The sequence below is a fragment of the Girardinichthys multiradiatus genome, chromosome 11 (genome assembly GCF_021462225.1).
Source record: "Girardinichthys multiradiatus isolate DD_20200921_A chromosome 11, DD_fGirMul_XY1, whole genome shotgun sequence".
Lineage (NCBI taxonomy): Eukaryota > Metazoa > Chordata > Actinopteri > Cyprinodontiformes > Goodeidae > Girardinichthys > Girardinichthys multiradiatus.
In genome coordinates, this window is record NC_061804.1 from 36,081,323 (window position 1) to 36,096,315 (window position 14,993).

At 37.6% G+C, this 14,993-nt stretch overlaps 1 protein-coding gene across 1 annotated transcript in view; it reads right to left on the reverse strand.

The window, feature by feature from the left end:
- Nucleotides 1-14,993, reverse strand: part of LOC124876270 (disks large homolog 4) — a 79,935-nt gene that overhangs the window by 10,936 nt on the left and 54,006 nt on the right. Inside the window, exons 4-16 of the mRNA XM_047378912.1 lie at nucleotides 12,364-12,417; nucleotides 11,658-11,708; nucleotides 11,413-11,537; nucleotides 9,193-9,362; nucleotides 8,907-9,043; nucleotides 5,850-5,994; nucleotides 3,601-3,736; nucleotides 3,348-3,504; nucleotides 3,133-3,235; nucleotides 1,454-1,568; nucleotides 763-939; nucleotides 616-658; nucleotides 508-538 (exon numbers count right to left, since the gene is read on the reverse strand). Coding sequence (XP_047234868.1) covers nucleotides 508-538; nucleotides 616-658; nucleotides 763-939; nucleotides 1,454-1,568; nucleotides 3,133-3,235; nucleotides 3,348-3,504; nucleotides 3,601-3,736; nucleotides 5,850-5,994; nucleotides 8,907-9,043; nucleotides 9,193-9,362; nucleotides 11,413-11,537; nucleotides 11,658-11,708; nucleotides 12,364-12,417 — 1,444 coding nt within the window. The remainder of the gene's footprint in view (nucleotides 1-507; nucleotides 539-615; nucleotides 659-762; nucleotides 940-1,453; nucleotides 1,569-3,132; nucleotides 3,236-3,347; nucleotides 3,505-3,600; nucleotides 3,737-5,849; nucleotides 5,995-8,906; nucleotides 9,044-9,192; nucleotides 9,363-11,412; nucleotides 11,538-11,657; nucleotides 11,709-12,363; nucleotides 12,418-14,993) is intronic.

Below are 14,993 nucleotides of genomic sequence, written 5' to 3' on the forward strand. Positions count from 1 at the left end.
TGTTCATAGAAGCAGCCAAGAGGCCCATGGCAACTTTGTACTAGCTACCGAGATCCAGAGTTGAGGTGGGATAATTTGTTGCTAACTAATATGGCATTTATGGAAGAGTGGCGTGATATATGCCATTGTTCAAAGAAAGCCATAACAAGTATCCGGCAGTTTACCACTAGCCATGTACGGTACAAAGTAAACATAGAAGAAGATACCCTGAACAGATGAGACCAAAGTTAATCATATGGTGGTGGCAGCGTAGTGCTGTGAGGATTCATTTCTTCAGTAGGGACAGGAAAACTGGTCAGAGTACCCTAAAACACTAGCAGCTGCAATCACAGCAAAAGGTGGTTCAACAAAGTATTGACTCACGGGGTTGAATACAAATGCATGCCACACTTTTTAGGGGTTATTTTGTGAAAAGTTATGAAAATGTGATTTTTTCCACTTCATATTATAATCTATCACATAGCAACCCCCCGATAATAAACATGAGCACATCTTTATGCTAATTACCTTGAGTACCCACACTGTCCCGACCATGGTCCTACAATACAGGAGAACAAAGATTATAACACATATTGAAAAAATCCTGATTTAAACTGTATTAGTGAGTGAACATACCCTCTCTTTGGTGTTAACACGAGACCACTCTTTTCTTTCCACCCTGTTGACATGACAAACTCTAATGACGGCTCCTTGCCAAACACAATACTGATTCTGCAAAGTTCTTATTAGCTGTTCAAACACAATGCAAGATCATTCGCTGACCTGTGCTTACTGGGGATGAAGCCAACCTCCTCAGCCTCATTCTGCGGGCTGACCTTACGGGCCTGCCACCATTCTTCATCTCCACAGTCCAGCACATGCAGCACGTCCCCAAACCTGAAGCCCAGGGCTTGACTGAGGAAGCCACAGTCAGCTGTCTTGTCATAGTCAAAAAGAGCCCTGGGTGATGTAAGAGTTCAGAGCAAGCATTTAATAAAGATCCTCTCAACTTATATTTAACCAGATTTATACCAAAATGTCAAGTTTTAAGGAGGCCTGTAACCAGAAAAAGCCATTTGCATTTCTTCTAAAAAGACCATTGCCATTTAGTTCAATAAGCTTTTAAAAACTGTTAAGCAGAACAGTTCATTTTATTGATGACAAACCAACCTATGATTGGATATTTTAACTCTTAGTGAGATTTTCTTTTATTTTCCTTCCATGTACAGATACTTTAAAAGTACCTTGGTGTGTGTGTAAATTACTCCCTGTGACCACATAAAGTGAGTATTAAATATTCTAAACTGCCGTAAATAAAGCAAAGCAATTGTAATTTGATCAGTTTTTAAAAATTAATACTATATTGGTTGAAGCTAGAATATTAACAATCTTATTTCTAATTATAGAAACATATAACGTTAATTCTAATATGATTAAAATTCATTTTAATTTCGATCACCGTCTCTTTCAGTACCTGATGTAAAAGCCTCTCTTCGGGTTACTCCTTAATGTCGTGGTCCCAGAGCCCATACTGCTGTTCATCAACTGTTCCCTCAAGTCATGGATTTTAGCCTCAAAACGGCTGTACTCTGAAAGAGAAAGATTACACATACTTAAAGTCCAACTAACTGACTCATAACACTGTCATTTTAAAAGGCCTAAATCATAAAATTGTAGAGCCAGGAAACCTAAAAATATTCAAAGTGTGAAATATAAATAAAACGCACTTTTTAGACATAAAAACAGCATTTGGACCCATGCCTTTCTAGAACAGAAAGGCACTACCCGATGTGACAAAAACCCCTTTTGATGGGAATGTGTTGAATTGATGTGAGGTTACTGGCAAAAATAGCAAAGGATTTAGAGAGCTTCATAAACATAAAAAGGGGCAGATTGATCCTCAGAGTCTCTCCACTTAACACAGTTCATGCCAGATCTAAGACTGACAGCTTGAGCCAAGTCAGCAATCAGACCATTAACAGGACTGCAGGTATTGTTTGTGACCATGAAGTTTCTTAGATACGAAAATATGTTGTCTTAATGTGATTTTTCTCTCCCCTGTTTGTGAAAAAAAAAATGGATCACGTCATCAAAATAGATCATTAATTTGTCTCTCCACACATTCCTCCTAAATGCTTACACACAATACTTAGCTGCAGCAACTCATTTTCCTGTGAATGAGAGAGTATTTGACTGAAGCCTCTCCTCCAAGAATGAAATTTGTAGCATTAACCTGAAGTGACTTTTTAGAGCCAAACATGTTGTTGTGGTAAAATTAGTATTAGATTAAAATAAAGCTTCAGTAGCGTGCCAGATGTCCTTGGAGCAATGTTTGACTACGGTACAGTTATGCATTTACACTGTCACAAGTTAATCATGGCCTGATTGTAGACAAGTGAGACCTACTGCTGTTTTACACAACCGCTGCTTGGAAAAAAGGAAAGGTGAGAACATGTGCACAGCAGAGTAACAATGATAGTCAGAATTGGAACCGAAATTACCTGGACAAATTTAATTCTTTTGTTTTTATCAAAATTGTTCATCACAAGGACTTCTTTTCTCACAGAACACCTGAAGAACTGAAGCCAGACTGGGCTCACCCTATCCCTGGGTTAGGTGACGTTTTGATAGAACTTTTTATTTTTATATATTTCTTAACTTGACATGGGAATAAATATAACTATAGTAAAATGCAAGCTTGAACACAACTGATAAGGAAAAGTTTTATAAAAAAAAAAAAAAAAAAGACAATATGTACCTTGTAGAAGTAATATAAAAATAATTGTGTCAGGATTTTTCATCACTGAATGTGTTATAATTGTGATTCCACCTGCGATTTGATCAAGGGTTTTAGTCCTGCTAAAGATTTTAGTGTCACTGCTATCACTTTAGGATATATAGTGCTTGCCACAGTAAACAAATGAACAGACTTTGCCAGAGGTAGCAAACCAAAATCAAACTCATCTCTCCACTGGATGACACTAATCTAATGAAACCTCATAAAAAGTTAATCATCGCCCAAACAGATTCTCAGATGACTTGATGTAGTCAATTTTATGCTAAAAGCTGCAAGTGTTACTGCTCGAGTAATCAGTAAGGCAATCTATGTAAATTATATGGAAAGTGGAGTGAAAATGTGTGCTGCGGTTTTACCTTCAGGCCTGTACTGAGCGATGATAGTTACAGTCTGGCCAGCGTTCTTCAGAGCTGCGGCGGCCTGTTCATGGGTGGCCATGCGCAAATCCACGCCATTAACCTAGTAAATGTACACACAGTAAGAGTGTTTACAGCCCCATCTGGTAAATCAGTGCCTGCTGCACTGAAATGCATGTGTGTTTCAGATTTCTGATGACAGAAAATGTCGTTACACTGAGGATCTGGTCGCCCTTGTGTAGCTCCCCGCTGAGGTCAGCTGGACCTCCTGCCAGGATGAAGGAGATAAATATGCCCTCTCCATCCTCTCCCCCGACAATGTTGAAGCCCAGACCTGTAGAGCCTCGGTGGATCAAAACTCTGCGAGGTTCTCTGGAACCAGAATTCATCTAACTGGTTATCCAAACTCTACTGGGAAAATTGTAAATGCTGTTATTAAAAATAAAACATTATGTTTCAAAGAATCACCTAGGTATGTCATCATCTCCCATCAGGCCATGTAGAACAGGAGAGAAGCGACTCGGTGAGGTGGGAGTGAGGGCTTGTGGGTAATCTGATCCCAGATAGTTGGGGTGGCTAAGTTCAGTATCCATATGAGAATATGCTGCAATAACAAAGAAGAAACCAAAAGAGCGATCACATAGCAGGGCAGTCCTTTACGTAGAATATTATACTTTCATCATTTTCCATTGTTCCTTCTTATGAATTTATCTTGAGCTCATGTACTTTGTTACAGTCACTCGGTAAGTAACTAAAAAAGTCTGAATTGTAAAGCGTTTGTTATTAGAAGTACAGAAAGAGCAAATTTTTGTGATACATCCCAAACCATTTACAGTAACTTAGAAATGCAGACTTTCAGTATAGTTGGTTAAGAAAAGGGAATGTAGTCACATTAATAGCTTTAGCATTATGCTAACACTGCTGACATAGCAGAGCAGCCCTCAAAATGAGTGATACAAATCTGCACAATGTTTAAACTTTTAGCCACAAAAATGACATTTCAACACCGCACTTAGTTGTGAAGCTATGCGCTATGAAAAAGCATTTGCCTCAATTAAATGTTTTAGAAAATCAGACAAATTTTAATATCAGACAAAGATAACCCGAGGGTCATTTGTGAACAAGTAATCGTCACCCCTTGTTAGCGAACATTTTTAGTTTCACTAGCCACACCCAGCCCAGATAACAACCAGACCTGGTGGGTTAAGAAATCAGTGATCCTGTCTGACAACATGAAGTAGACTAAAATATCTTAACACGTCATGCCCCAATATACAGAAATTGAAGAAGAGATAAAGGGAAGGATTACAAAGCCATTATTACTATTACATTAGCTAACCTTTCCAGGGCTGTGTGGCCCGCCAACATTACTTTAAAAGCACTTCAGTGACTCATCAAAGAGACCATAAAATAAGCCAGAACAATATCTAAAGCATTGCAGGCCTTACTTGAAGACTGGGCAAAAATCCTGGGAGAGATCCAAGGCCAAAACCATTGCTGATATAAAAGGGTACAAAGATCTGCCTTGCATTTGACAAAAAGACATCTTGATGACTTTTGTATGGAAAATATTCTACAGACTGACAACGCAAAGGTGTCTCTGTGTGGAAGGTATGCGCCCCAGAACATCTGGCTTTAAACTTAAACAACATTTCAGAAAAAGAACATATAACAATAGTTAAATGTGATGGTTGTAGTTTGATGTTTTACAGCTGAGGTCAATGATCCAAAGCACATCAGCAAGTCCACCTCTGAGTAGGTCAAAAAATCTAAATGCAGGCTTTGGAATGGCCTAGTTAAAGTGTAGACCAAAAGTGGTCATCAAACCATATTTGGTGGTAGTTATAATGTTTAGGTGCAATTACTTTTCACATAGGGCCAGGTCAATTTAGATAGTTTCTTTTCCATTGTTAAATGAAATAATCATTTGAAAACAGCCTTTTGAATTTCCTAACATAAAAATGTTTGATGATCTAAAACATTTAAGTGTGACTAAAAAGCAAAAACAGAAGAAATCTTTAAAGGGGCAAATACTTTTTCAGAGCACTATACATTACCTGCTTTCATCCTGACTGTTGGTCTGTAACCATAAAGAACATATTAACCAAAAACAATCAGTCACAAATTAAAAAGCTGTTTTCAAACTTGCCCTCCGGGTGTGGTGCAGGGAGGAGAATAAACAAAGCTTTTTTGGTTCAGGACCTTCAGACTCGGTACGATTAGAAATCCCCAGGTTTCAGAGTTTCAATTTTCACTCAAAGCTGTCGTAAAATAACTAATAAGCTCACCATACAGAAATTGCAACATCTAACTCTAGTAACTCAAAATTGGTTGACTGCTTGTATAAACTGATGCAAATGCAGCTTTGATATATTATTGGATGACAAAAGAAGTGTGTTTAGATGCATCCTTTCCAGAAAACCCATCGTTATATATGAAACTGAACCAGGAAAGTAAAGATTTGCACCTTTTATTTTAATAAGGCTGTATATTTATGAATCAGCTAATGTCCTATTTTGTTTGAATGTGAATTTTGCATTCAAACAAAATATTTCAGGTGGAAAAACTTGGACCTAATCATCGTTCAAAATTAAAAGATTGCAACACTTTTAATAGATATACAGAAACATATTCAGTATCCAGTTTTTCTCTCATACATCCAGTCTTGCAGTGGACACAAAGTGAAAAAAACACCTCAAAAATAAAGAGGTGCTTACTGCTGGTGAGGTCCGGTGGGTTGTATGAGTTCGTCAGAAAGAGGTTGTTTGGCTTGGCCACCCTGAGGTACACCACCTCCGCTGTGTTCTTCAAAGCTCCCACCGCGTCCTCATGCATCACATCCTCCAGACACACGTTGTTCACCTGGTTTTGGTATGACATGCAGGTGAACATGAGCAGGATTATGTTAACAGAGTACTGTAGAAGTGATAGGAGCATCCAGTTGTAAACACTTAAAGAGATAGTTCAGCAATTTTGGAGCAATCTTTGGTTAAAATATTAGAAACAGTTAATATCTTATCTGCAGCAGACAACTCTGTTTGTGTTTTAGTATGGTAGAAATCTAGATTCGTTGTTCCCAAATACTGAAGGTAACACATAGTCTGAGAGACCAAAGCAGAGTTCTAACATCTTACAACAACTCGGAAACATATTTGAACAATTTGATTCCAAAAAATCCTGGAGGCACAAATCTGTGACTCCATTGTTTGTTAATTTCATATAAAAATTTTTTGGGCATGGTCATAGTTATTTTGGTTGAACAGCATACTTCTGTTTAGAATTGAGTGATGGAGAAATAAAGGAAAAAGAGAGAAAAAGACCCCGAATTACATAAAATTGGGATACAATATTATATGTTACATGTGTAATAAACCCTAAATTCATTCAGACCCCTTGCAGATTTTGATTTAAAATGATTTTCTTTCACCCAAAAAGCTTGTCTCTGGTTGCTCTGATTTGAAATTATGTAGGCATCTCCCAAAAGATAACAAGGCAATGTTCAAAGGCCTTAATTATTTTAAAAATCTTTTTTTAATGTAAAATGGAAGTAAGAGGCAGTGACCTTCCTTGTGTGAAACTCAGAAAAGAACATATGAAGCATGCCTGGTCAAAGTAACTGCTTCATAGAGAAGTAAAGAGGTGTAAGAAAACCCCTTTCATAGCTGTTTTAGTAATGCTACAAGCGACCGTACAAGGATAAGTGGTTATAGATATAATTAATGCAACTTCATACATTTTTTATCCTACTTTAATCAGAAAGTTACTATGACTGGATGTTCTGCTCACAGAATGTGTTTCAGACAGGAAGATCATCAGTGGCACACCGCCTCCAACCGCTATTTCCCATGTAACTAATTATCAACGTCTTCAGGTGTGTTTCCACTGCAGGCACATTTTTGAGAAACAGCGTAGTTTTTTTGTGGCTGTTTTCCTCTTTCAGCCATTTCCACTGCAGGGACCAGGACCAACAAGGGTACCAGGGTAGAAATCTACTCAAGAAAACTGCCTTGGTAGGGAGGTAAGACGTTTAGAAGGGACCCTGATCTAAAGGTGGATCTGTGTAGTGGAAAGATCTTAAACATTTCTCACAAGTTACATATTATCAGCATTTTGTTATCTCTTTTATTACCTCATTACCCTCTTGTTTTATCCCACAACATTTAAACCTGGCCACTCATGTTGAATTTCACAGTCTTTTACAGAGTTTGCCTTCAAATACATGGCTAAATCTGCCAACGTTTGTGAAAATATTTAATTAGAGCAAGGGCGGACTTCTGCTTTCAACGTTTTACTCAACAGGAGACGGCATCATCCAATCTTTTTTAAGAGATTTTAACAGAAAAAAAGCTAATATATTTGTCAGCATTTCTGTTATCAAATGCAATTTAAAGCAATCACAACTGTCCAGGATTGTTGATCATTCACTGATTTTAGGTTTGAATGGAGCAGACACACTGCAACATGTGTTTGTAGTTACATTTTTCTAAAAGACATCTTGAAAGGATTCATTTTTAAAGGCTTGTGGATTTTTACAAACTTTTCTGAGTTAAAACTGGTTTTAAATTCCAGCTATTTAATTTTTTTAATCCCATTCTGGACTCTGCTCTGGCAGTGGATGCACAACCGACTACAGGAGGAGTGACATAATCTTCAGAAATGGTCTGGTTTGAGACCTCCTCCAGCAGAAACATACACAAGAAATGCCCTGGATAGATAGAAAAGTTCTGGGAGACTAACTTCCATAGAAAAAAACATTTAGAAAACCATAGTCGAAACATGTCTTTTGTAAAAAAAAACACTTGATAAAAACAAGATGACAGTTTAAAGGTTCATAAAATAATTGTAACAATTTAAACTAGTCTTAAGACAGAAGAAGTCCCCTTTGGGCTTGGTCACTCTTGGTAAAGGTATTAGTTTCAGCCTCATACACTAAACCTACCTACAAGGGCAGTTATCTGCTGCAGTTAAGATATTAGCTGCTTATAACAGGACCTCATTTTCAAAAATGAGGATCTGTTAAAACTGTATCTGTGTCACTCTTTAAATAGTCAGACAATGTAATAAAATTTATTTTTAGAGCTACAATACATTAGTTAAACATGGAATCTGTAATATTGTTGATATTAAAGTGACTTGTGTTAAACAAAAAACACATTTTCCCCATTTTTTGCATTCAATCAGTCACTTACAACTTTATTTCTGTGCATTAGTTTCTCAGTTACTATTATTTAAATTAGCTGAGGCTGTGATTAACTGACCAAAAATTTAAGCAGAAACACTTAGCATCTGAAAACATAGTCATTAGGTAACTGCTTCTCAAGCATTACTCTGAAAAAAATATATTAGACATACATTGCAGTGCTGTTTAACTCTCTGAACAAAATCATTTTGTGTTTGGTTTAAAATAAAAGCCTTTTCACCATTTAGTGGAAACTAAGAATCATTTTGGAGTTGCTAATGTCAGTTTCTGTGTTGCCCAGCAGATGGCAATAATGCTGCTTGAGAATCATTATAGCTGCACTCCAGATAAATATTTACAGAATTCAATTCTACACACATATTAGGATGTTAATGGAAGTATTGTCTGGCAGTATAAGACACAACTGTAATTATCTTGGCTCTGGATACATCACGACTGCTTCAGCACACAATATGTGAGCGTGTAAATGTGTGAATATGTGTCCATTTGTTCAGAAGATGCGGGTCTCAGACAGTTTGTGACATGTGCTGTGTGTGTGGGTGCTCTGGGACGTTTTAATCTTTGAGTGACCGACCGCTAAGATCTTGTCCCCGATCTGCAGGCGCCCATCTTTATGAGCTGCCCCTCCTTCGATGATCTTGGTGACGTAGATGCTGTTATCTCCCGGTATGTGCTGGTTTCCCACCCCTCCGGCAATGCTGAAACCTAATCCTGGGAAAAGGAGAGATACGAGGGTAGCAGAAAGTGTGGGTTAACATGGAGCAGATTTGTAAAATCCTGAGGGCAGAGCTTAGCTGGGTACAAGGCATCAGAGAGCCCACACAAAAACGGTTGATGGGTTACATGCTGTAGCCATGTACCTTTAGGCCCTTTGATTAGTTTGATTTCGGTGACTTTTTCTGCTGCTGGTTTTCTGCGGAGAACATAGAGGCGGACAATAGCACCTGCCTCCTTCAGGGCCTCTACAGCTTGGCTGTGTGTCACTTCCCTCACATCAACATCATTCACAAACAGGATGCAGTCGTTAACGCTAAAAAAATGGAGAGAGAGAGAGAGAGAGAGAGAGAGACTGTGGGTCGGAAACGTAAAAATAGAATGACTTGTGCTGGTAAAACTATCGAATGGCATCCTCCAACAGTGGACATCTCAATGTTAGATTTTTAAATAAATTGATTTTCAGATGATTATTAAGATGGCTTTATAGACTCTTTGAAATACCAGCATATTTTAAATAAATACCTCTAGTACTTTACCAGCAAACTGAGAATTTGTCAACAAGAAAATAATCCGAAGCATTATCTAAATGATGGTTTGTGGAATATTGCAAGACCCTCACAAATGTATATAAATGTGGAAGTTTTAATCACAGAGAAGTATTGATTACCCCAAAGTGAACCAATAACTGCTGACATATACAACATCTAACTATGTCTTTAACATAAGGTGACACATTCGTAGTTTTAAGTTCATGAGTATTTCCACATATTTATCAAACAGTGCACCAACCTGTTGGATAAAATGTTCCGAAATTGCTCCAAGAAGTACCTTGTGCCTACTGTAAAGTACAGTGCAGGACACTGTGGACCTGTTTCTTTCACAGGCCATGTCAGAGCTTATGGACTCCTTAAAATATCAGGGTATTCTACAGATAACTCTGGTAGACTGTACCACTTAACTGAAAATCCTTCCTCATTGGGTTTGAAACAAGATAATTAGCCAAATTTCATTTAAATGTTAGTTTGTAGAATTTTGGAAATCTCTAAAACGTACGTGTTGATCAAGATGGGAAAACATTGGAAAGCAGTGATTGGAAAAAAAAAACAACAATCAATGCTGTCAATGTCTGATTATGTTTTTACTATGAGCTGTGACATTGGAATGAAATGTTCCTAAACAGCTCCAGCAACCACCTCAGTATGGTGGAGTATGGTGATCAGTGATGCTATGGGCCTGTGTCTCCTGAGGCCCTGGGCAACCTTGTGCATGACAAGGACTCTTTGAAAACACCATATTTTGAATTAAAATCTGATTAAATCTATCAGAAAACTGACAATGGTTCATCATTGGGTGTTCAACATGATAATGACCCAAAACATAATTTAAATGAGGGTTTGTAGAAGGTTGCAACACTCCAACTAGAGTAGTGAATGTTGGAGTATTAACCTTAGAAAACCACACACTGTCAAAAATAGCCCTGCTAATGCTGTTTCTATTAAAAACCTTTTTTGCTCTTTGCTCATCAGTATTTCTACAGCTCAGCTGTTTGTTCTAATCTTCAAGGAGTTTGTGAATACGTCATGCAATTTGATGTTGGTCAGTAACACTACATTTTATGTTTTAAATGACGAGAACTGCAATCATCTTAGAGCACTTTGTTTTTAATACAAACAAGTTTTCTATTGTTTTATTTTTGTGTATGTCCCTAAAGGTGTTGAAATATGTTGCTTGTGTCGAACTGTAAAAACTAATACGGACACTTTCTGCTCTAAACAGTCATTTCAGACAGACATTTTTAGGTCAGCTGAAAATAGGAAGATGCCTCTATGCTTGTCTTGTGTATTGCAGCATAATCAGTGAAATGGTGAAGCAGTACATTTACTTATTCTAAGAGGGAATCTCTTTCTGCACTGTCTTTTGGAGGAAAACAACGCTTTTTATTGTCTATAGAGGGAAAATTAATCCTTTATTGCATGCGACTGTAATGAACACAGCATTCCATGCCTTGAACTTTAATTTTTAATTAGATGTTAAAGGTCTAATTTGCCACAGCCCAGTAAGAGCACAATATTTACATGTAAATTTTGCTGCCATTAGTTTTCTCATGATTTGTTTCAAAAATCAATTTACACTGTTAGTCAGCCGTGGACTTGTTTCTTTTTTTTGTTTAAAAGGCAACCCGTATTCAAAATATAAAAGACTGTTATTATCAGACAGTTTGAGGTTCGTAATGAATGCTGCTGAGCAGGATGGACATTTAAAAACCTGTCTCTGCCACAGTTTGCTATGTATTTTAGCTCCAGGAACATTCATGCATCCTGGTTTGCTTTCTGAGTCCTGTCAGGTCAGAGGGGCAATCATACCTGAGCCGTCCATCCTGAGCTGCAGCCCCTCCTGGTATGATTTTGGTGATGAAGATACTGGGGTCATCCCCTACATGAGGGTTGTCTGTACCCCCCGCTATGCTGAAGCCCAGGCCTGAGTTGCCCTGCAGTGGCAAACATGACACTTCTATCTGGGACATCTGATTTTAGATGCAGTACTTGTGAGAGATTATAAAGCAAAAATATGTGGAAAAAGATGTGAAATATGAATTCCCCAGACTCACTCTTTCCAATGTGATTTCCTCATACTCGATTTCTCCTTCTGTTCCATTTACCTGTCAGAGGAAGCCATTATCATTAAGAGAAAGATTGATTTTACCTTCCTCTATGATTCCAGATGCACAATACATTTCAATAAAGCACAATTCATGAAGACAAGTCATTTGGGTTGGATCATTATGTGGGAATGTGAATTAGTATTAGTGATTGATTAAGGCAGCACTTCTCTCTGAGCCTGATCTCACCTCTGAATGAACAACTTAACTAAAAATACCAGCCTTGCTGCTGTAATTAAAAAAATCCCAGAGGGAAGGGAAAACTTCCATAACTACTGTTTATAGGTTCTGACCCAGAAAAATGTTTTCTGAATGCAGCATCCATCCATCCATCCATCCATCCGTCCATCCATCCATCCATCAAGACTGTTAAAGCGACAATGTTTGCTATTAATTAAAATCAAATTAATATAATGTTAAAAAATTGGTGAAAGGATAGAAGACCTATATTTGGACATAAAATTCTTTGTAGGAACCCTATATTTCTAGTATTTAAACCAACAGCACTCAGAGTTAAACACTCAACAATGACTTTGTTGCATTAAGGGAAATAAATTGTACTGTACATTTAACACTTATGAATTATAAGGACAGTCAGGCTAGCCTAATACAACAAAAGTAACAATATGAATGGAGCATTAAACTTTATTCTTACATATGGCGAGCCATCAAGTGTGTCGGTGTTCACCACCACTGGAGGAGTGTTTCCCTGGAGGCAGAAGGGAAAAAGAAACATTAATGACACAAAGCAATGCAGAAGCTCCGATATGAAGCTGAAAGCTGCGGCGATGGCTATCTCGGCTCCTAGCCATGATAAGACAGTTCTCACTCTGCTAAAAGACAGAAAGCACCACCATTTGTTGTTATACCATCCATAATGGACACAAAAATAATCCACGCCAGCTACAATGTTCGTTCAGACTTAGCTTCTTGGTGTTTGCTTTGTGTTGCAGCAGCTACTGGCTTAATTAGATTACAGCTTGTATATAGTGCTATTGTAAATTGAGATTTTATGAATACCGAGGACAAAGATGTCCGCCTCCTGTCCAGCAGATCTGGTAGGGTTTGAAAATGTTTGTATTGTTTATCACTCATGTCTGCTCTAAGCGCTTTTCCCTCCTACATGCCACAGAAAGGGATAGGGGGGAGACGAGTGAGTTATGTTTACCAAGTCCTCACTCCCTCTCTGTTTAAAATCAAGACGCATGAACCCTAACCTTTCTGACCCCTTTTATCAAGGGCAGGGTCAATGCAGCTAGCTATCAGGAGATTTTGGAGCACTTCATGCTTCCATCTGCTGAAAAGCTTTATGGAGATGAAGATTTCATTTTTCAGCACGACCTGGCATCTGCTCACAGTGCCAAAACCACTGGTAAATGGTTTACTGACCATGGTATCACTGTGCTCAATTGGCCTGCCAACTCTCCTGACCTGAACCCCATAGAGAATCTGTGGGATATTGTGAAGAGAACGTTGAGAGACTCAAGACCCAACACTCTGGATGAGCTAAAGGCCGCTATTGAAGCATCCTGGGCCTCCATAAGACCTCAGCAGTGCCACAGGCTGATTGCCTCCATGCCACGCCGCATTGAAGCAGTCATTTCTGCAAAAGGATTCCCGACCAAGTATTGAGTGCATAACTGTACATGATTATTTGAAGGTTGACGTTTTTTGTATTAAAAACACTTTTCTTTTATTGGTTGGATGAAATATGCTAATTTTGTGAGATAGGAATTTTGGGTTTTCATGAGCTGTATGCCAAATTCATCCATATTAAGACAATAAAAGACTTGAAATATTTTAGTCAGTGTGCAATGAATCTAAAATATATGAATGTTAAATTTTCATCATTACATTATAGAAAATAATTAACTTTATCACAATATGCTAATTTTTTGAGAAGGACCTGTATAACACATGAATATGCTTTGATCAAAACTATTCTATTGTAGATCAGTTGTATTGTTTTTAGTCTTTATCCTCGCTGAAGGTTGATAACCTTCTAAACCTTCTCCACAGTCTCAAGTCTTTAGCAGCCTCTAACAGGTTGTTCTTAAATATTTCCATGAATTTACCTTAATCAATCTTCCCATCAACATTGATCAGCTTCCTGGTTTGTCTCAAGCCTACATGGCTTGAGACAAACTTTAAATAGGACTTCTTAGTTTTTTTCAAAAACAGTTTTGCTCTTTGCACTCTCCTTGAACTCCTTCACCACTTTATCCCTGACCTGTTTGCTGTGTTCCTTGATCTTCATGATCTTGATGGCGTTTCTTCACTGATGTTCTCTGACAACCCCACGAGGCATTCAAAACACCAACATTTAATTACATTTCACAAAGGTGGTCTCTATGTAATAGACTCTCTATTTTCTCTTACTCTATTCAGTGGGCAACGTCTGAAGGCAATTGACACCGGATCCATTCTGGGGTATGGAAATTAGGGGAGTGAATACAAATGCATGCCAAACTTTTGAGATTTTTATTTGTAAAACAGTTTAAAAACTGAAAAACCAACACAACTTTTAAAAATGTATATCTTAATATCTACTCTAGAAGATTTGTTTGCTTTATGGCTGAAGTAAAGAACCAAAACTCAATTTCATTTTTTAGGTTTTAGAACAAACAAAAACAACCCTAAACCTTCATAAAAAGATAATGACATAAAATAAATTCCATATTTATGAAAAATGAATAACAGTAAGCTCATAATTTCCGACCTAATTACTAAAGACTATAAAAATGCACCATTAATGTTGTTCACTTTTGGAAAATCTGTGCAGATATTGCGTAAAACTTATATACTCCTACAATGTACCTTTTAATTACTTTACATTTAACAACTTGGCTCAGTTATGAGGAACCACTACCCCGACCCCAAAAAGCCCTATTCATTGCAGTTCTCTGTGTTATCATAAAATTACAAAAAAAAATGCATAGGAGTTTAGGGTTATAATAGTACCCAACAGTACCTGAAAAACCTCAAAGTTCATGAATACTTTTGCAAGACACGATACATATAATCACTGGAGCATCATGGATCTTAGCTCCTCCAAAAGTCATTTCTGAAAGATGCAGCATACTAAAAGCACAATATGCAAAGTCAAATAAGAAAGCAAAAGTTTTCATATTAAAAAAAGCACTCCTACTACAGTCCAGCTCCAGAAATCTCTATTGTAACTCGTAGATACATTTAGGTACATTCATGTTTCTGTCTAGGATGCATCCCGTCATCAAGGTAATCTTAAAAGATAGAAACACAAAGTGAGGCGTTTGTTCAATGGAA